Source organism: Onychostruthus taczanowskii, unplaced genomic scaffold (genome assembly GCF_017590055.1).
Source record: "Onychostruthus taczanowskii isolate IOZ18803 unplaced genomic scaffold, ASM1759005v1 scaffold33, whole genome shotgun sequence".
NCBI classification, from domain to species: domain Eukaryota; kingdom Metazoa; phylum Chordata; class Aves; order Passeriformes; family Passeridae; genus Onychostruthus; species Onychostruthus taczanowskii.
Window position 1 is genome coordinate 3299709 of NW_024500683.1, and position 22067 is coordinate 3321775.

Genomic DNA, 22067 nt, shown 5'->3' on the forward strand with positions numbered 1-22067 from the left:
TCAATGTTATTCAACCAACTATTTAGTCAAGCATTTTGTTAAAAATACCAGTAATTTTCACAATAAAGGAGTAAATTGCCCAAACTGAACAGTAAAATCTTAATATGAAATCTAAGCTGGACTGAAAAATGAACTCTCTAAGAAAAAGACAAGGAAACACATATTGTTTTAATTTTTCTTCTCAGTGTAAAACACAGTTTTGTGCACACTGACATATAACAGATGACAACATTTTCATGCCAGTAGTGGATGTTCAGCAGCTGTGTTTGCTTTCTCTGCTGCATTCTGTACTTAATACAGACAGACAGCTACCCATTTCACCCAGGCATCCAAACTAAAAGCATAAGAAAGAAAGTACCCTAATGAAGAATATTCTGCTTATACCAACACAAAATCATTATGGAAATGGAAAATTATGCTTACTGATCATGGCCTACCCTATCACTTTTTGGCATAAAATACATACAGCCCCTCTTCTCTCTCTTCTTTTCTAAGGATTTCCCAAATCAATTTTTTTTTTGGTTGGGCCAAGCTCAAGTGGTTTCTTAGGAAAATAAGCAATCCTTATCTGCAGGATGACTCTTTGACAATGTAAGTTAATGTAAAACAATTTTTCAAACTTTCATAATTTTTACCATACTGCATAAAATGAATTATTATATTTTTTAATCTATCATGGTTCATCTTTAGAAGATAAAAAAACAAGGAGCCTATAGGTAAGGACAATATCTCTATAATACATTTAAATTTATGCTTTTACATACTAGAATTGTGTGCACAGAGAGGAGTCTTCAGGATCATCTATATTTAGGACTTACATATATTATAACTAGTATTTATCTGTTCATAATGTTCTCTTGCTCAAAGATTCATCAGAACACCACTTTCAAAAGCAGCAACTATGTACTCAAGTGTGATGATGGCAACACAAGCAAGAGAGAAATGAGTATTTTGTTATCTTTCACAGTAGGATTGGTGATTTATACATAAAAAGAAGCACAGCAGATAAGGCTTACAAACTTTTGAATAGATGATAGGTAAATCAGACCCAACTGAAAAAACACATGCCTCAACTGACTAGGAAAATGAGATATAATAAGATTGTCAATAAGTAACACAGTATAAAGTGACTACATGCAAATTTAAATACTAGTAGTTTTTTCCCTTGTCAAGAGCTGAGGATGCTGTATTGTACTGGTCACCTTACTTATATCCCTGACTTCTAATAGGTCACCAATAAAAAATTTGCCAGTTCTGTACCACTCAGAAGGGTATTTTAATCTTAATAAAGTGTATGGCTTAAAAGTCAAAATAAAAGAGTCAAAATTAGAATCTTCTACAATGTATTCTCAGGGTATGTGTAGAAAGTCCTAAGACAAAATGCAGCAACACCATCTTCTAGATGCTTCTGCTGGTAGAAAGAAGATAAAAACCAAAACCACATACACCGAGTAATGATCGAAATCTCAGTCCTTTTTAAGTGAATTGCTGAACTACTAGGCTAAATATTTTTATTCTCTGCTTTTCTTGATCCCCTTCTCAGATCTAACCACTCTTACCTCCAAAATGCTATTTAAAACCATTTTATGGCTTATGGAAGAAGGGAGGTACAAAAACCAAGAAGAGGGGGTAGGTCCTGCTTGCTAGGTTATGTGACACCACTAGTGTTGTGGACTGAAACACAGGGAATTAGGCAGAAAATAGTTGTCTGCACGCTGAAAGAGGAATTGTGCCATAATTTGAAAGGGAGACAGGCAGCCACTGCCCCAGGAGAGGCTTCTGCTATATCAAATCAGATGCCCAGGGCACTTTCAAGCTTAGTATAATGGTGATTAATAGTTTAAGATGTTTCCTGGAGAATCCAGACTGGGTTGACATTTTACCCTTGCTCTTCCTAGAGGCACAAGGGTTACAAATGTGCTGGATCTTGGGATAGGTGCCTACCAGTCTGAGAAATTCCAACCAGCCAGGAGACCCATCAGGCTGCTGCCCAGTGGCATAATTGTTACAGGGACACAAAAACCTCCATGAAGGAGACCCCCACCACCTTGCCATTCAGGTGGCAGACCTCTCAATCAGTTGGGAGCACCCAAAAGCACAATGACTACAGGACATTCCAACTCTGCTGAGAAGTACCACTGCTTGACACTCCCAGCCCACCAGTGCTGCACCCACAAGCACACTAGATCTCTGGGAGCCTTGCCCAGTAACATCTATGCCTGGTACAGCTGCACAACACAACCCAAGAGAACTTGTTGTTTTACCATCCCAGCCAAGCAATGATCTCCTGGCAGGAATGAGAAGCCAGGAGCCAACTAACATAATTCTAACAGGGGAACAAGGGAGAAATAATCAAGAAGGGTAAAAACTCTCATTTCAGTGACCCCAATATCCAGACCCACTCCCAGCTGCAGTGCCAGAAGCACAGGATTACAGAAACTCAGGATAATGGCCTGTTGAGAGAGGCATCCCATCCTACTGTGCTTCAACACCTGATAGCTACAGTACCACCCACAAAAAGAGCAGCTATGGTGACTTCTGTGGCACTGCTTCACTGGCTAACTGCTCATGCACCGCAGCTACAGCTGGAGGAATGGCACAATACATACAACTTCTCCTGGCAGTCCCTGGGGTCCAACAGGTCCTGGAGGGCCTTGCAGTCCCTGTGAAATGATATAATACACACCTGAGGTAGAAGTCAATCAACTACTGTAATATGGTGTAAAGCATTCTTATATGCAAATATATTAAAACATCAGGCATTAAGAATTGTATTCCACATGGAGTAAGAAGTACAGAGTTTGCTCATTCTCCCTTACTCTAACATTTAGTTCAGTCAATCTTGTGGACTGATATGTACAAAATCCAAAGTATGTATATAAAGCAAATACAAGTAAATACAATGGGAATACCTAAAGGGAAAGACAAAAAAAAAAAAAAAAAAAAAAAAAAGGGAAAACAAAAAAGGAAAAAAAAAAAAAAAAAAAAAAAAAAAGAGATCAAGATTTCTAGAGTCATTTTTATGACAACAATCTTGAGGCTTCTATAGGCACATCCATTCTCACTGGGCCTTCTTTTCATGAACTAAAATTCAGATACTGTCCAACATGAATACTTCTGGGAGGCAGTTAGATTTAATAGTTTCTAATTCTATCTGTGTTTGATACAATTCAAGGCATCATGAGAGATTCCCAAGAATGTTTGTGCTTCAGTTACTTTCTTCACAGAATCACACAATTGTAGAAAGGGTGAAGTTGGAAGCAACCACAGTGGGTTATCTGGTTCAACCTTCCTGCTCAAGCAGGGTCATTCTATAGCACATTGCAGTTTCTTCCAGAGAGGGAGACTCCACAACCTCCCTGGAATTTGTTCCATTGCTCAGTCACCCACACAGTAAAGAAGTTCTTCCTCATGTTCAGGTGGAACTTCCTGTGCATCAGTTTCTGCCCATTGCCTCTTGTCCTATTGCTTGGCACCACTGGAAAAAGCCTGGAAACTTCAACATCACTGTTTAGATACTTATAGACAGTGATGAGGTCTCCTTCCAGTTGACTTTTCTCAAAGATAAACAGGCCCAGCTCCCTCAGCCTTTCCTTGTAAGAGAGATGCTCCAATCCCTTAATCACCTTTGCTCTCCACTGGACCTGATCCAGAAGCTCCATCTCCCTCATGTACTGAGGAGCCCAGAACTGGACACAGCACTGCAGATGTGTCTCACCAGGGCTGAGTAGAAGGGCAGGATCACCTGCCTCACCTGCTGACCATGCTTTTCCTAATGCACCCCAGGACACCATGGGCCTTCTTGCCCACAAGGCCACTCCTGGCTCATGGTGGAGCCCACCAGGCTCACCAGGATCTGCTGGTCCTTCTCCAAAGAGCTGCATTCCAGCAAGTTGTTCCCTATGTTTATTCCTCCCCAGGTGCAGGACCCTGCACTTTCCTCTGTTGAGTTTCAGGCATTTCTTCTCTGCCCATCTCTCAAACTTGTCCTGGTCCCTCTGAAGGGCTGCACAGCCCTCTGGGGTATTGGTCACTCCTCCCAGATTTTGTGTTGTAGGGAACTTGCTGAGGAGGCCTCTGCTCTCTCATCCAAGTCCTTGATGAACCAACTAAACGAGACAGGGCCCAGTACTGAACCCTGGTGGACACCACCAGTGACAGGCCTCCAACTAGACCCTGTGCCGTGACTATAAGCCTCTGCAGGTGTCTGCTGCTCAGCCAGTTCTGAATCCCCCTCACTGTCCACTCATCCAGGCCACACTTCCTGAGGTTTGCCTGTGAGGACAGACTCAAAGCCAGGCCATGACTGCTTTAACATTACCTGCTGTCTCACAGGATTAAACAAAGGAGCTACTCAAGTACTGGCAGTGGTTACTCCTTGAATTACCAAGGCACAAAGAGAATACATCCAGCTACAAGAGGATTTCTAATTGCAAAAAGGGTGCTCATATTCTCAAGTGACAAAATAACACCTGAGTTTTGCTTAAATATTCCTACCTGTGTGACACTGAGAGCAACAAGAACTTAATGTAAAACATAATTGTTATGTAAAATAGCCAATAGTGATCCAAGCACAAACTTTTGACATAAACTATTTTCATTCTTTGCCCGTTAATACTAAAGAGTTGATAGCTGTAGAGTCCTCTTATATAACAGCATAGAATTCAATTGTTATTGGATGAAATAACTTTCACTTACCTTCGATCCTGGATTTCCAATAAGACCAGGTGGTCCAGGATCTCCCATTTCACCCTAATGATTTTGTTTGAGAAAACAAAAAATTCCAAGTTTACTGCTATGTCTTCTAGTATCAGCTATGCAAACTGAGAATGTATACAGCATGTACAAGTCCAAAAATACCTTATTTCCTTTTGATCCCTCCATTCCAGTCTCTCCCTAAAAATAGCAAATACAACTATAAGAAGTTAGAAATTTAAGTAGGATCAAATAAACGTTTCATTTGCTACCTTAAAATATTGTAATACACTTTGCAAAGTTAAATATTGAGAAAATATTGAATACTTTCCGATGCCTTTTGTAAACTCTGAAAGACATAGCAATCTAATTCTTTTGCAAGTTTTCCCAATCTTTTAAAGGAAAAATTTTTGAAAACACTACATTTCCTTAACAGCATTTCCAGTCAAAAGGTTATTCTTCATCATGCATCTCTTCTGGTACCCAGTATTTACCTCCAAACCCACACATTATTACAGTATTATTCTGATTATTATAATATGTTAATCACAAATATCTCAGCAACCTTGAGTTTTATATTAAAAAGCATAACTAGCTTTTGTCAAATATCATAAGAGAGGACAATAATTAATTACAAATACATAACATAGGTAAAGAGACTTTTACAGAATGAGTGTTCTGAAAATTTGCCTCAAAATAAGGAAAAAGTTATGCACACATAAAATGGCTGGATGAGAACAGCCTGATGTTAAATGCCATGCTGGTGGCATCAAAACAGTACAGATCAGGCCACATAAAACTTTCTGGAAAAGCTGAAAGAAAGAACCTTCAGGGAATAAAAAAACCCCATATACTCTAAACTCAGTTCATGGACAGTACAGTAACAGAAATGCTGAAAAACATGGCATCTCTGTTTTTTATTTATAACCTGGGAGACCTTGATGCACATGTAAGAAGAAAATACATATGCTATCCCACATAAACCCTGCATCTAGTGGATGTCTACAAAGAAAAGAATTACAGAATGAATATGATATAAGAGTAATCTCAAATGTACGTTATTCACAGCAGTTCAAAATATGCTACACTTACTGGGTCTCCTTTGTCCCCTTTTTCAGAAGGCTCTCCCTAAGGAAAAGGAGAAAAGAGGTTAACAGATTTATTTAAAATGGTAAATAGCACATATGTCTGATTTTGCTGAAGAGGCCTGGAAAATGTGGCTATTTTAAAACTGTCTAAAATACAAGTATATGTACTACAAAAGTTTACTTGAGAGATGATGTTGATTTAATGCCAAGACCATGACATCTATGATTCTTTCAAGCAGGAGCACAAAGGAGGGTCAGGAACATGAACTAAAGAGAGTAATCCTGCATCCAAATCTGAAAAATTCTCAAACACAGGCTCTTTATAACACACAAAATCATAAATCTGTTATATCAAGGGAGTACAAATACTGTTTCTGCCTGCATGAAAACTATTTTTATAGGTATGACCAAAGAAACCAAGAAGCCTCACAGCTGAATGAGAAAACACCTATTAATCAGTAGAACTATGTACACGTTCCTAGAAAAGCAAAATACACACCTGTTATCAAGTAATACGTCCTGAATCATACTGTAAAATTTATACTTAAAGTAAAATATACTCAATTAGAATGTTAATGTGTAAATTTTAATAATTTAAATCTTCTTGTTTTTTCATATAGATATTGAAGATCATATAACTTGAAAAAGTATGACTGTCACCTAATTAATGAGGCAGCCTCTGGTCATAAACTTATATAAAAATAATTTTAAACTGGTATTAAGTAAAAGTCTGAATGCTTTTAAAGCTAAGGGCTTTGTAAGCTGTAGAATAGGGAAATTTACTTGCCTGTGTAAATAGCCTCCCAAGAAGGGGCTTGAATAAAGTACTAAGGACATTTAGAGACTGACAACTTTTCCCATATTTTCCCAACATTTTTTCTTGATCCCCTGTATATTTTTCAAGATTTCATTCATAATCAGTTTATTGCGTCAACTTCTAGTAAACACATGAGCACAGAAGAAGGAATTAACTCACCTTTTCTCCTTTCGCACCAGTCATTCCCAATTCTCCTTTTTGACCCTTTTAACAAAATTAATCATATTTAAAATCATGGTATTCTGGCAAATGTAAATAACCCCCTTCTCTTCTTTAACTGTACTTTGTTCTGTGTGGGCCACAAAATCTTAAAATCCAGCTTAAACAGCTGCAAATTAATTGAAACGGCTGTTTTCTATAGAAGATCTGCAGGCTTCTCAATAAAATGTTGCAAATTCTGTCACATATCCAGAGCACTTGTCTCTTCTCCTAAAAGTTTGAAAGGCATGCAATTGTTAAAATATGGGTGAGCTGTTTATACAGGATAGATAATGATAAACAATATAGCGCCATATGGTGTGGATTCAGAATTAGACTTGCACGCAATTTTTAGAGGCTGCCTAGGAGTATTTTTGGTATAGAAAGTCTCCATTACAGAGAAACTATCCAAAATATTTTCTGAATTTTAACTTTTTCGGAGTCTTTCCCACATAATTGGCAGGGCAGCTCATTTGACTTCTCAGATGGCATTATAGTAACCATACATAATTCTTTCAGCATTTCCCCTTTCTATTTATGCTAGAGGAGAAAGGATCATATGTTGCCACTGCAGGATAACACGATGAGTTGGATATTGGTCTACACAGATCAAAGTGCCAGTCATCTCAAAAATCTATTCCTTCAAAGCCCATTGGGATAAATCAAATGAAATGCACTGTGTTGAGGGTGCCAGGGACAGTTTGGGTAGGCACTTTGAAATTTCTCCAAATTCATCCCAAATGCTTACAACGTCTCCCTTCTGGCCTTTAAGTCCAGGGATCCCAAGTACTCCCAGTAGTCTTGTATCACTCTGGAAAGAAATATCAGCACAAAGTTCAGAAAACGTCACTATTTACTTTCAGTAACTTTTCAGAAGATGGTAACTGAATATAAATTGAAAAAATCAATAGTTATTTTAGAAATGCTAATTTCCTGATGGATTCTCCTTGGTTTGTAACACTGTGAGTATACTAATTATCAAAATCACCTTCAGAACAAGATGCAGACACCCAGATACCCAAGTACTGATGAGAAGTAGTTGACTACCACTGGGCTGATCATCCAGTGTCTGTTACCATGAGTACGCTACAAATTATGATTTATACTGAGTTGTGGGTTTTTTTGCATATATGGAGGAAAAAAAAAAGGGGGAAAAGGCTTTTAGACCAAATAACCACCCTTATGGTCTTTGTATTTTTATAGGTAATTTAAACCCAAATGTAAGAAAAATACACCAAAGCAAAAAAAATCTTACAAAGTTAATAATGAATTATCCCATAATAGTCTAAAAATTACTACAAATTATAATGAGTCTGAAACATTTCCTGACCAGATTGTGTTGTAGTTTCAATTTATTTGTGTTTTGGTTTATTTTTTTTATTTTTGTGTGCTGGAGAACATTTTTGATTAAACTTATCTACATGCTCTTTCCAAAGATATTTAGAAGCAAGTTCAGCTAAATGACCTTATATCTACATATGGAAAACTGGTAAGTAAGAAGGATGACAAACAGAGGCCTTGAAAACCCAAGCAAAGGATAATAGAGATCTGAGAGTACAAAAATGCAAATTCTGAGGCATTGTGTACCCATCTCTGAAGAAATGTAACACACAGGGCAGAATTAGTTTCTTGGCAAAAAGAAGAGAACAAAATGTGTTCATTGAACACAAGCAAAGCATCTGATTAATGCTGAAAATGCAAAGAAGGAATATAAAAACAGTAAAAACAGGCACACAGGAAGAATGAGGGAAGCAATGCTCCAGCACTGTCTCCCACCCCATTAAGGATCAATGCTACTACTTATCCTCAGCAGGTTCCTCTCACCTTCATTAAAGAAAGACTGCTGATCTTGGTTTGCTGTTCAGCACAATTTGCTGCTGCAATCAGCAATTGTATTTATAGTGCTTTTTCACTGTATACATGGATCAAGTAAATTATGCTTTTAAAGGCTTGCACTCCAGCCTTCTTAAAATTCCCACTGATAAAGTGATTGATGCCGACCCAGAAAAATTCTGGTTGCAATACATTCTTTAAATACATTGTACAATTATCAATACTCATTACAACAATCAGAAATTACCATACAGCAATCAGAAAAAATGCAAATAATCTGATAAGAAACAGAGAAACTAGAGAAACAGAAAAAACGTTATTTATAATAGGTCTTAAGAGCCACCATATTTCTTGGTATCAGTTTCTTATGGTTCCTAAAAATACCAACACAATAAAGAAGTCATACTAATAGTCTCAGGGAAAAAAAAAAGGTGTGAAAATACTTATAACAACTAAAATGTGGTCAATACCTAAAACACTTGAAACACCAAACTGACAGAAGACCTTGTGACATCCTTGAGAACATGGATAAAATGATGCAAGATGACACCACCATTGCCTGTGTTGTAAGGAACCTCAAAAACCTCTGAGAATGACTCAAATATCATTTCACCAACGATAACTGAGGCACACTGCAAATTCAATACTGGAATGTGAATAACTGCTTGATGTCTCCAAGGAGCTGTGGACAAAATCAGCTTCTGTCATAGCAAGTAACAGCATGGAGAAAAGACAAGTTACTGGTGCATACATCTGCCTAGGTGATTCAATGGCAAAGCAGAGAAGCTGTTCTTTTCTTTGAAGACCTCTTTTTCTTGTGCTTGATGGGAATATCTCAATCTCATTCTAAAATGTATAGGAATTAATATGTTTGTTGTTGGAGACTTAAGTTGACTCTAGGAGTCAACTTTAACTAAAAGTTTGCATATTCAGAACCTTCTACTTCAGTCAGAAAGCCAGCTCATCTTTCATCAGGAATCAAACAGCATTTCCTTGTTGAACAGCTAATTGCTTATGACAGAGTCACTAAAATCTTCAAACTAGACAGCTGAAGTAAGAAGAAAGTTGATGAGCTATCCAGGATCTAAAAGATAATTAATTTATAGACACGTACCAGCTGGTCTACATTTTTTCCAGAAGATTGTTATTAGGAAATATTAACCACCTTAAGATTACTTAGAGCCTTATAATTATAAGAAACATGAATTTTAGAGACAGATGTGTGTCATTTCCTGGAGATCATCACTGTTTGTATTTTCTCTTGTAGAATTAACCTTGAAGGGACTATCAGAATTAAAGAGATTGATAAGGCAGAGATGGGGAATGAGTTACAAAAATATGGTATCAATAGAGGAAACAGTGCTGGTATCGGTAAAAGCTCTCTGGCAGGAAAAAGAAACTGGTAAGGAAACCAAACATGAAAACCAAAATATGTAAAACTTCAACACATATATATGAAGCAGGAGGCCAAATACAGGAAATAAGTCTGTAAGCATAAAAAATGCTTAATTCCTAATACATGCTTCTAAGGTGATATACTGATTTGGGATGGATTAAATATCATAATTAATATCAAAGAAATCACTTCAGTGACAAAAGCAGCTGGAAAGATATGTTTGACATGAATTTAACTCCAGATTCTCTGTTCAAGGAAAGATTTTAGCATTCATCTGGGAATGTTAAATAAGAAAAATACCCTGAATACACGTGCATTTTATTCATGTATAGTTAATGCATTCTAATATTAAAATAAATTAATTCCCTCCAGGCTTGACTTGCATGACTTAAGTTGTGATACACACATTAACCACTGTACTGGGGAAATAATGCTGCAATAGTGCATCTTGAATTTTTGAACAAAATGGTTTTCTGATCAGAGAGGTTACTCCCAAATCAAGTAAACTTCTCTATTCTCATACAATGGCAGATGTTGCCACAGCTTAAATTACCTGAAACACCTGCAGTAAAAATGTAAAAGCTCTGTCAAGTTGTACACAGTCCTATGCAATTTTAACTTTTTTTTTTTTTTTCTTTTAAGTTCTTTTAGCTCCAGGTGGTTTTATAATAGATACAGTATTTTTATTAGTCTGTAATACAAACATGAGGACAATTCTCATGAACTGCTGGCATATCTTTTCATAATTATGCCTCATTGTCTTTCTATTCTACTCTTAGACTCATGATAGAGTTGGTCAAGAAAGAAACATCAAGTACAGTTTAAAGCAATTAAGTTTAGAAATGGGGAGCTGGTGCTTCACACTAACAGCTAGGTGGTCCACACATTTCCATTCTGAGTTTTACCAGTCAAAAACAAGTAAGCAGAAGATGGATGGGAGGCAAGACACATGGCAGCAAGACAGATGGACAAGGCAAGAATGTGACGGGAGTGTGGACTGAAACTTGTAAAGGGATGCAGAAAGGGGGCAGGAAAGAAATTCCCTTTTGAATTCATTTGGAATGTGGCTTGGAAAGTGGTTTGGAATGAGGAATCAAAACTTTAGTCATTTCTACCTTAGATACTACTTAGTCATAAACCCACACAGACACAAAATGAAATCTCCATACCTCATTATAATGCTTGTTCAATGAATCCAGGATTCCTTTTAGTCCAGATGGGCCCTATATGGAAAAATATGCACCAGAAGGTCATTTTAATTTAACTATTTTTATGTTTGCTTGCATATATATATATATATTTTTTTTAAGAGCAGTAGAGAGGTAAAAGTTTTTTTTTTTTTTTTTTTTTTTAAATGTACTCTGAATTATCTTCTGTAACTTCATTATTTCTTTTTTCTGGCACAGAGGAAGAAGAAAGTTAGTTTTTAAATCTCTGAATTTTGAAAACCAGCAACTTATTTTCAAGTGAATTGGTCAGTCAGAGAAGGCAGAAATGAAATCTATATCAATTTCAATACAAGTCCCTTCTGGTATGAACAACATTCTTGTTCTGCAGCATTTTAAAACTCTTTCCACTAACTCAAAGAACAAGTTTTGATGTAGAAGCAGCTCCTAGTGTGAGTAAACAGCTAGGTTTTTAACCTGGGAGTACAGTAAGTGAAATTGAGGAAAGCAAGAATTCTCCAGAATATTAACTTCCTAGTTTTATTAGCATTGCAAGTTTTTATTTAAATACACATTTCATCAAGAAATTCAACACTGAAAAAGGAACTTCCTGATCAAATGAACATTTAGGATAGAAAAATTGAAAAATGTACTTGTGAAAAAGCATTTTTGGACATTAAATCCCCCCATTTTTAGGCACATTCTGCCAAAAAACATGCCCTCAATGATATTTTTAAGTTTAGTAGATGGAGCAGAACACAGAAAGTACAGTCAGTTCTTAGGAACCAAGACTCAATTAAATTTACAAATTAGCGTAGTTACTCTCTTTGAGTTGAAGCTTTCACAAATGCAAAATGAACAACAACCACTCATGATGGCTATAAGAAACATTGAACTGTATTAATAAAATTACAATATATTCAGGTAAGTCATTTAGCCTGATTGACCCGGATGTAACACAGACGAGGCACAAAAGCAGCTCTCCTCCTCTGGGGCTTTTTGTAATTACAATTTACCCTCTGCAGCTTTTCTCTTAGTGTGGATACTAGGAAAACTTGGAAGCCCCATGAAACATCTCAGGTGTTTCACTCCCTCCTTCTTCCCTACATTGGAAGGGGAAAAAGTGCATTCCTGTTATTTCAAAGTGAAATGTCACTTCAAATTTATGTTAAAAATAAGATCAACATGCTCGTGATGTTTTCACTATGATCTCACTCCACTCTGATTTCTGAAGTTAATGGCAGAATTTTTACTATGACATCCATAATAAAGCTGGCAAATCAGAACTGGGACTGAAGCATAATGACACTGCCCAGACATCTCAACATCAGCACTGTAAACCTGCTGTGGTGAATCCTTGAACCCAGGATTCCTGGAGAATTCTGAAATCCTGCAAGGAATCAAAAGTAAGAACTTATTCTCCCTTTGCATTTGACACCATGTACTATGCTTCTTTTATTGTTTTTCCACCACCAAAACTGCTGCAGCCGCACAACCCAGGAAGAACTTAATGCTGTATCTGCCACCAGCCCCAAACTCTCAGACATTATTTGTACATAAATAAATAAATTTTGACAGGATTAAAAGTACATTGGCACAGTTTTGAAAAACAAACATATCCTTAAAAATCCCCAGAATGTCTCACGACTAAGACAGTCAAGGAGAACTTTAGGCATTTGGGTTGCATTCTTGAGTATGCCACAGCCTTTGAGTTACCAGTTTAGTATTTTCCAAAAATTGACATAAATTTAATAATTTTATATTTCCACTTTCTATAATAAAAAAAAAACCTAGTAAAACAAGTGTACAACAACAGAAAATATTATTCAAGACTTTTTTTCCTAAACTGTAATGTCCTTTCTTCCACACTTTCACTACACTTATATAGTTGCACAATCTACTCTGAAGTTTCTACAGACTAAAAATCCCAGCAGCATTGGTTTGAAAGTGGAGAAGCAATGAAATTAACAACAGTTGAAGAATTATTGTACCAGCAGTTTCTAGCTTTTGAATGAGAATTTTGCACATCTGCCATTTTGAAGCTCACTTGAGCAGGGTTTCTTTTTTTTCTAATATCAAGTTGTATAATGGAGATAAGCAAAGCACACAGAGTAGAGATGTATGAATAAGAAAAGAAGTGAAAATATGTCCTGATTGTTTTCCAAAATTGCAAACAGGTTTCAGATGTTATTTCTACAGACAAGGCAGGAATAGAAACACAGGTGCTTAAAGGGAAATAGCTCCAAACTGTGAAATTACTGGGGTTTACAATGTATTTTCCTCCCTTAACTTTTATAGTTCACCTGCATTTCTGCAAAGATGAGACTGCTGAAAAAATCTACCCGATCTCACAATCCATGCATAAAATGGGTAACAAGTAAATTGCAATGGTTGCATCTCAATAATAGGCCATTTCAGAGAACACAGCCTGCAAGGGACTCAGTGCAGTTATTTTACCCCTGCATTTCACTTTGGTGCCTGTACATTAAAATAAGACACTATTTTTCTGCTTATTTTAATGCAAAACATCATGAAACTCGTCAGGGCAGATGTACAATATTGCATAACTATTCCAAAGAGAAAATGGAAAGAATGATGAAAACATCTGCCACAATAGGACACAAGAAATAAATTACATTTTGATATGGATAAAAAAACCCTTAATGCATAGAAACAAGCAATATGACCAACCTTTGCCAGCCATTCCCACACTATAATGTAAGCATTTCCAATATTCTTCCAAGAAGCAGCTGAAAGTCCAGGAAAACCAGAAATGCTACTGACAATTTTCACTTATCATTGCTTTGATTTTTTTTTCTTTATTGTAATTAAGTGATAACATTCACTCACTCCCAAAAGATTGGTAGAGAAATGACATATTTCCTGAGGCAGAGGAAATGAAATTTCCAAGGTGAACTGCTGGCTACTTAAGATAACTAGTTTGGAGGCACTGACATATGTATTGAATCACAACACCAAAAGTGTATGTAATTAAATGAAGAAGTTCAAGTGAACTCCTCCACTGCATCACATGCAATGCAGACAAAAGTGAAACCCTGTTTTAATTTAAAACTTTAGGGAGTAACACAAAGCTCATCTCCAAGCAAAAATACTTAAGAAGATAAAAAGAAATACAAAGTTCAGCCTCTTGCAAAGGTAAATGATAAACTGAATGATAAGATTCAAAAGCTATAGCAACTGTGAAATTAATCAATCATATTTATTGTGTGAAAACAATAGCTTAGCTTTGGATGTATCAGTTTAAGAGAATGAAGAACTGTGATTACAGTTTACTAGCCTGTGATTTAACACGCCCTAAGTTTCTTTCCCACCTTGGCCACAGGTAGGTTGGACAAGATCGTGTTTGGCCAGAACAGACAATCCTCATGCTTCTAACCTTTACAAACCAGGGCTGATAACATTTCACTTCTGCTAAAGAATAATTGGGCAGAAGTCAGACTCATCTCAAAGAATTTTATTTTATCCTGGTGCAAGTCTGTAGCACAACTCTAGCTTAGCACTCTTGATTTTAAAAACAAGCTAACTCACTAAAATGGGAGCTATTAAGAAATGGAATTGCTCTAATCATAACAGTTCCAGTAGAGACAGAGAAAATAGGACAGGAAAGATAAAGTTAACCCTCAATGGAGAAATGAGTAAAACTCCTTTTTTTCTGTTCTCTAGCCCATCTATGTAAATCGCTATACCTGCTGATTCATTTAAAGGTAAAAATAAATAATCAATAAACCCCCAACCTCAACAGTGACAGACATCAGGGACCCCATTCTGTGTTGCTGAATCCTATGGAATTTTAGTTAGTAGCCATGGCAGAAGAAAGCAATCAGCTCAGTGCTGCAGTCTGATCAAAATGCTGTTCTTACAACCTTAAAGCATCCTATTATCATAGTAATTATTTTTGTTTCATAAAATCAGCATTTAAACTTCAGTGAAGAGCCATGCTGAGCAGGGTGACAGCATGTGACAGTCTCTCTTTCAGAAGACTTTAGAAGAAAATGGAAGTAGGCAAACACATAAAATACATTTGAAGGGTACAGAGATATTGATTTTACAATCACAATTTACAGAATGCTTGTGAGAGCAAAGAGAATAGTGTGTTTAACAGAAGATTTTCACTGCTATCCAGCTTTAAAAGTGGAGAAAAGGTTAAAAAGCACTAGAGGGAGCTGCTGCTCTACTTGGATTCTTGTATTCACAAATTGCTACCTGCTGGATTGAGACGGGTGTGAGCTCCCATCTCGGCTCTCCTGCACTGACATAACAAAACAGTACTCAAAACCAACAGCAGACAGCAAGGACGCATACTACCAGTTCTGAACCAGAAGGGAATCAAAGAACACCTTAAAAGTCTATGATATGTAATAGACTTTAAACAAATACCAAGGAGGAATATATTCAATAAATTTACAAAAATATTTTTTATAGCTGATCAGTCAAAATCCTCATTGACTCCTTGCCTTTTGTGATCACAATACTTGTTCCAAAGAAAAAGAAAGGATAAGGAAAAAAAGTGACACAAAAGAAAGGGTATCTGGAAGAAATTTCATAGAAAGACACACTTTAAGTGAAGAGTTTCATTACCAGATGCCAATCAATCTATGTTTCTGACAATGATAAAGGTTTTTAATGAAAGCTATGCAGATGATGTTACGGGACTAGAAACTCACACCAAGTATTAATTTTACTGAAAAAAAAATCCCCAGAAATTAGGTTAGGGAAAAAAACCAGAAAAAATATGAAAAAATATGAGATATTGAGAGAAGATTAGAAAAGTCTAAAATGCTGCCATACTACAAGTAGATTTTTGTCTATTAGCAGATGCTTTTACACTCCTGTCACATGTAAGCACAGCATGCTGACTGCGATTTTTATAACTTTCGAGTTTTCTTTAATTTTACCCCAGTCTTTTCCCTGCAAATCCCCATATGTGCACATTGTTATTAGGTCTGTCCTTTATAATAAATACCTTGAGTATTGTATTTTCTTATCACAGTTTTTATGTTTTTATGCTTTCTTTTTTTTTTTTTTTTTTTTGGCAGTACTAGCACTTGGCAGTACTAATATCTAAATGAAATACTCAACATCATGGCATAAACTGATAAATAAATTAGGTAAATTTATTAATTTCAAACACACACTGCATGCTCTAGCTGCCCTAACAATTAATGACTGAATCTTCTTTCTCTCAAAAACAAATGTCCTATTTTTTTGAACCATCAGCCAAAACCCTTTTTTTTTCCTTATACTGGAGAGTCTAATTTTCACATATTCAGTCAATCTGTTAACCACTTTGTACCCATGTAGGCCAAAGTTATGACAGCAACCACCCTGCAGGTGTGACTATGCTGTTTTACTTCGGAAAAGCCAAAGTAAGGGCTAACAATGCATCCATGTGCATGAAGAAGCTGCTTACTATTAGGAGAGAAGGGTAACTGGAAGCACAGCAAAACTGAATATAGTTTGATCCTTGAAATAGAGAGGGGGAATGATGGATCCTGTTGATGTTTTTGTGGTGCATACAAGCTGTGGCACTTGAAGTATGGGGATCCTGCCAATGCATGTTAGCAGGCATTACTGCTTTTAGAGTATGCCTTTTCTACGTGTTATCTTCTCAGCCTTGGAAGAGGAACACAAGATGGTGGTATAGCTGTATTCAAAGCCAGGAGTGCATCAAGAGAGTTATACCAGAAACAAATACTTTAAACCAATATTTAGGCCATAGCTGTCTAAAGAATGCTTCTCTGTATGTAGCACTAGGCTACAGTACCCAATACAGAGTTCCTTGTGGTGATGTTGCCATGCTGACAAAGTTGAGCTTTGCATTTGCTGTAAGAAAATCTGAGCTATGTCTCAGTAACAGAAGTGCAATTTAGCTTCCTCTCAAGATTTCTGGTATATCCGTCAAGGATCATACATCTTCACAAGCCTGACCTGCCAGCAAATCTAGGATGGCAGAAATCTGTAACACAGACAAAGCTTTTCACTAGCTGACAAAAAGCTAAGTAGATTAGGTCTAACATTGACCTCTGCTATGGTTTGCTTTTTTTATCCTTTAAAGGTTGTATTTGGCACTTGTATTAAGAAAGATTCTGCATCGGTCCTTTCCTCTGTTTGGCCTCCTGCAATCTGCAGTACCATTTCAGCATTAGGACTGTGCAAAGGACTCAAACATGCAAGGCTTCAATATGACTGTATGCAGGGGAAAGGAGTGAAAGGGAGGGATTTTTAACTGGTTTTATGCAGGATAAATGAATTCCATCATAAACACCTCTTTCTGAACACATTTTGCAAGAAAGAATTATTTATGAAATGTATGCGGTTTTTGTTTTGGATGAGGGTAGATGACATCTGTTTCATTTCAGTCATTGTATCCCATGCAGCAGTGCATTATTCTCTTCTCTACATGTTAGACCAGGTTGAAACATTTGAATCAAATGTTCAGATGCATAAACCACAGCCTTTATCCAGGTAAGCAAAAGAAGGAATTATAAGTTTTTTGTTTTATAATAAGAATGTAAAGCAGCAGAAGTTTACTTAATCCACAAATAGCTATTTTGCCTTTGTGCATGACAGCATTTTTACAATACAATGTACAGAGAATTTTATAAATATGACCAAGTCTTCCTCTAACAAAAAAAGGCTGCTCTCATTGAAAACTAATACACATTCAGGCCTGAGTTGAATTTTAAATCCTTTATCTTTAAAAAAAAATAGAGAAGAAAAAGAAAATCCCAAACCTCTTAGATCTGAGCTAAACCCTTTAGTTCTTCATATTACAAATCCTTTCATAAAGTCATGTCTTTCTTAATCTTTTTAATTCTCAGTCAACTCATTTGAACTACAGCTGAGTACTCATTCCAGTGCTGGGTATAATCCTCCCCATCATTCAGACAGTTGGCACATGCTTCACACAGTCCTTCATCTTTCAAATTACCCCTCTGAGACAGAAATTATCCCTTCTTCTACAGAGCATCACACATTTTGCAAAGGAAATGAAAGCACAGTATTCTCAGCTAGCATGCATGGCCAGTCTTCCTTTGAAATGCCAATTTCTGCTTCCTCTGCTGAAGTTTCCATCTTGTTCTTTCCCTCCTGTAGTCCCTCCTACTTGTGGACCCAGTCCTTTTATTTATGCTGGAACAAAAGTCTACCAGTAGTAGGTGTTTGATACAGCAGAGTACACACACACACAGGTCAATTATTTTAAACTATAATTATGATCCAGTAACCTGCTATAAAAGAGTGAATGAAGTCCAAGGACAGAGTAAAAATCTCCCATTCCCCTCTTTAGTTACTCACTGGAGGTCCTGGTGGCCCCGGTTTTCCTGGAAGGCCTGGTTTGCCTCGTCTCCCCTGGAAACAAAAAAATTACAACAGACATTTATAAATGCTGTGGTTAGAGACTGATTTGGAATAAGAATTTTAAGAAAAGATTTGTTGCCTTACATATTAGGAAAAAAAAAATCCATCCAAAATGAATTCTCTGTATCAGTCACTAAAATACTATCTAATATGAGTAGTTCTAGGATTGTTTTTAATAGTTATAACAAACTATATTTGCATCTCCATCCCGGTAACAATGTCACATTTTAAAGCTTTGTCTCAAATATGAGTGCACATAGGGTTATTAACAAAGTACCTTGATGAGGTGTAAAGAAATTACATTTGTATGAATACACCGGAGCTTGGGATGTAAAACTGTGCTGCAGCACAGCCAGTAGGTCTGTACAATATAACCCTACTAACAAACACACATACCTTCTTCTCTGGGATGTGATAATGAGCACAAAAGCCAGAGATTTATTTGCAAAAACAACTCACCTCCTTTGTGCAATTACTACCATCTGTGTATATATAATGCACATGCAAAATCATTTGCATTAAAACATAAAGTCCATAAAAGTCTACTTAAGGGAGACTTTGTACTCAGTTTCTAAAAAACACATGCATATGTAACTATTACAATTTTTTTAGTACAGAGTTTGCTTGAACAACTGTTTTCACATATGCTTTTTTATAGGAAGATCAACATAAAAATGGAAGTAATTTACAAGAATTAACATCTTTATTGCCAAGCTGAAATCTGATGCACATTTTTTAGAAACAACAGCTGAGAACAGCTAATATCTAGGTGCAAATGGCAAAAAAAAAAAAAAAAAAAAAAAGGAAAAAAAATGTTATATCCATTAAGAGTAAACTTTTCCCTTGCATATGGCAAATGTAAATTATTGGTAAGCATTAGGGAGGTGTCCTGGTGAAAACTTGGCTTAAAAAGTGAAAAAAATAAAATTCTGGCTGACGGTTCACAAATAACACATAGGGATATTTCTGTAAACCATGCTCCTTACTTCTAAGCCTGCTTCTGTAGTTTCTTAAATAACAGTGTGACACAGACTGCAGAAGTATTCTCAGGAGCAGAAAGAAATCCAGTTTTGCTACTTCCAGGTGAGAGCCCTGATCTGTAGGAAAGCACTCTCATGCTGTGCATTTCATTAATCTTGGTCTGTGCTGAGGGGATGCCAGTAAGGGTGGAAAATCCCTCTCCCAGGGCAACCTCTTGCCCAGAAGCCAGGGACTCTCCTGAGTGGTAGGTATCTCAAGCCCTTCAAGCTGAAGAAGAAACAGAACAAAGATTGTGCGGATGTGTTTCAGCCATTGGGTTGCGCCACACAACATGTACACTGCCACCACGGTTTTATGAATGTCCTCAGCCAGTCAGTGTGAAACAAAACCACCTCAGCATATTTGGAGTGCCAAATTCCTGGGTCTTAACTAGCTGAGACATATGTTATGTGCTGAGCTGTTTAATCCCACCAGTACTTGCACATGCAGGGCTGTAACTGGGGCAGCTAAGGGTAAATTTTTAGAACCAAAATACAGAGCTAGGTGCCTAGACTGGGCTCAGGGCTCTACTGGCTCATACTACCCACCTCCAGCACGTCCTCTGCTGTGCTGGTCACACTGCCCTGCAGCCCCAGGACCAGCTAGGGCTGGCAGCTCAGCTGGGCTAAGCTGGAGCAGGTTTTGACTTTGGTCAGCTCATGATGCTGCTGTTCACTGAGCAACTGAGGGGTGTGCTTGGCCGGCCAGGGCGCACACACACAAGCAGAGGGGGCTGCACATAGCAAGATCTGTACTTTTGGAGTGACCTGTGCTCCAGAAATACAGGTGGAAATTGATATACCCTGACTTAAAAAAAAAAAAAAAAAAAAAACACCAAAAAAAACCCCAAAAAAACCCCAAAAAACCACACACACAAAAAAACCCCAAAAAACCTTGCCTTAGAAAGCAGAAAAACAGAATGAGAGGTAATAATGTAAAAAACAAAGATAAATTACTCCATACTTTTAAAATAGTCCCTCCGAGTTATAACGATCTACAGTGTTGACTTTTTGAAGCACCTTCCTTTTCCTGTTTGAACTTATCTAAAGTATCCTGAGGATGACACTTAAAGTCACAGCAGTCTAAACAAAGTATCAAGGAAATGTCAGGATGAAGAAGACAGGGCTTTGACTGGCAGACACAACTGTGAACGAGGTGTTAATTACACAGGAAAACATGGAATATGTTGGGAAGGCAATTTTATCTCTGTTTACAAGATGAACTAAAATGTGATTTATGACATAACAAAGACAGAACTTGATAAACTTTCTGAAAAAAAACCCCAAGCTATAAAAATAAAAAAAAAATAAAATAAATGGGGGTAGTTATTTTTCATCATCATTTATTAATTACTACAACACATACCCAGTGAAACACAGAGGAAACATTTGCCTCACTTTTTATCCCATCATTATATTATTAGCCATTATGCAATGCTGCATGTAAAATAACCACACAGATCAGTATGAGGCATAAGCTTTTTATAGAGTAATAAAAGTCCTTTTTTTTGCCTCCAAGCACCTTTGTAACCTGTCTGGTATTTTAAATTAAATACAGAAATGTATGAAAGGCCACTACCTTTCAGCTATGTCTTTCACATACAGAGACTCCAATGTTAGGAATACCCAAAACTCCACCTGCTTGTCAGCACTCCTGCTTCTCTATAACTTCTCAGCATCAGCAGGAGAAAAAAATATTATATATATATATATATGTATATATATATATATATGTATATATATACACACAAGTAAGAGTGTAAGTAGAAAAAAATGGGTTTATGTTTTTGTTTAGGGTAATTAAAACAATTAGAATAATGTTTTTGACAAGCCCATTATGATGCTGCCTTGGGCAGACCATGAGCCAGACCATGACTAAATATTTACATTTTGGTTTTGAGTCATCCTTCTGGCAAGAAAGAAGTGAAAAACATCTAAGTGCCCTCTCTGGTTTAGAGAGTGGGCTTAGCAGAGAGCCCCAGTTCCCATCTCCTGCTCAGCTGTGGGTCTTGGTAGCCCCACGAGAGCTGTATTTCCTGCCACTCTGCTGTGCAGGGGGCTGACAGCCCACACAGGAGGCCTGTTACCTTAATCACTGAGCTTAAATCACGGAGCAAATATTGAGGTTATAAAACCACTCAAAATATAAATAAATGTCCTAAGCATCATATTGTTCCTTTAACTAAATAAAAAATGCAATACCACCTACATTCACTTAAAAATGACACAGGGTGTCAACAAGTTGTCTAATGCTACTTAGAATACCTGAAGAAGAACAAAAGAGTTGCTGGTTATTTCCTTTGTGCTGCATAAATTTTTGCTGCCAATCAATGTGATAAGAAGTTTTCTAAATGTTACTGCTATTGTATGCTGTTCCCTTGACTCCTGCCCCCAACTAATTTGTACAGCAGGCTACTTTCCTCTTTCCCAAAGGACAGACTTCAGCTAGATCATTCAAATGACAAATCATTCAAA

At 36.9% G+C, this 22067-nt stretch overlaps 1 protein-coding gene across 9 annotated transcripts in view; it reads right to left on the reverse strand.

Moving 5' to 3' along the window:
* The window catches only part of COL19A1 (collagen type XIX alpha 1 chain), a 174686-nt gene that overhangs the window by 37389 nt on the left and 115230 nt on the right, over nt 1-22067 (reverse strand). For all 9 annotated transcript variants that reach the window (XM_041410665.1, XM_041410671.1, XM_041410670.1 and 6 more), the window contains 8 exons: nt 18511-18564; nt 11197-11250; nt 7547-7609; nt 6760-6804; nt 5788-5823; nt 4861-4896; nt 4699-4752; nt 2610-2663 (listed from right to left, as the gene is read on the reverse strand). In XM_041410665.1, the coding sequence (XP_041266599.1) occupies nt 2610-2663; nt 4699-4752; nt 4861-4896; nt 5788-5823; nt 6760-6804; nt 7547-7609; nt 11197-11250; nt 18511-18564 (396 nt within the window). The remainder of the gene's footprint in view (nt 1-2609; nt 2664-4698; nt 4753-4860; nt 4897-5787; nt 5824-6759; nt 6805-7546; nt 7610-11196; nt 11251-18510; nt 18565-22067) is intronic.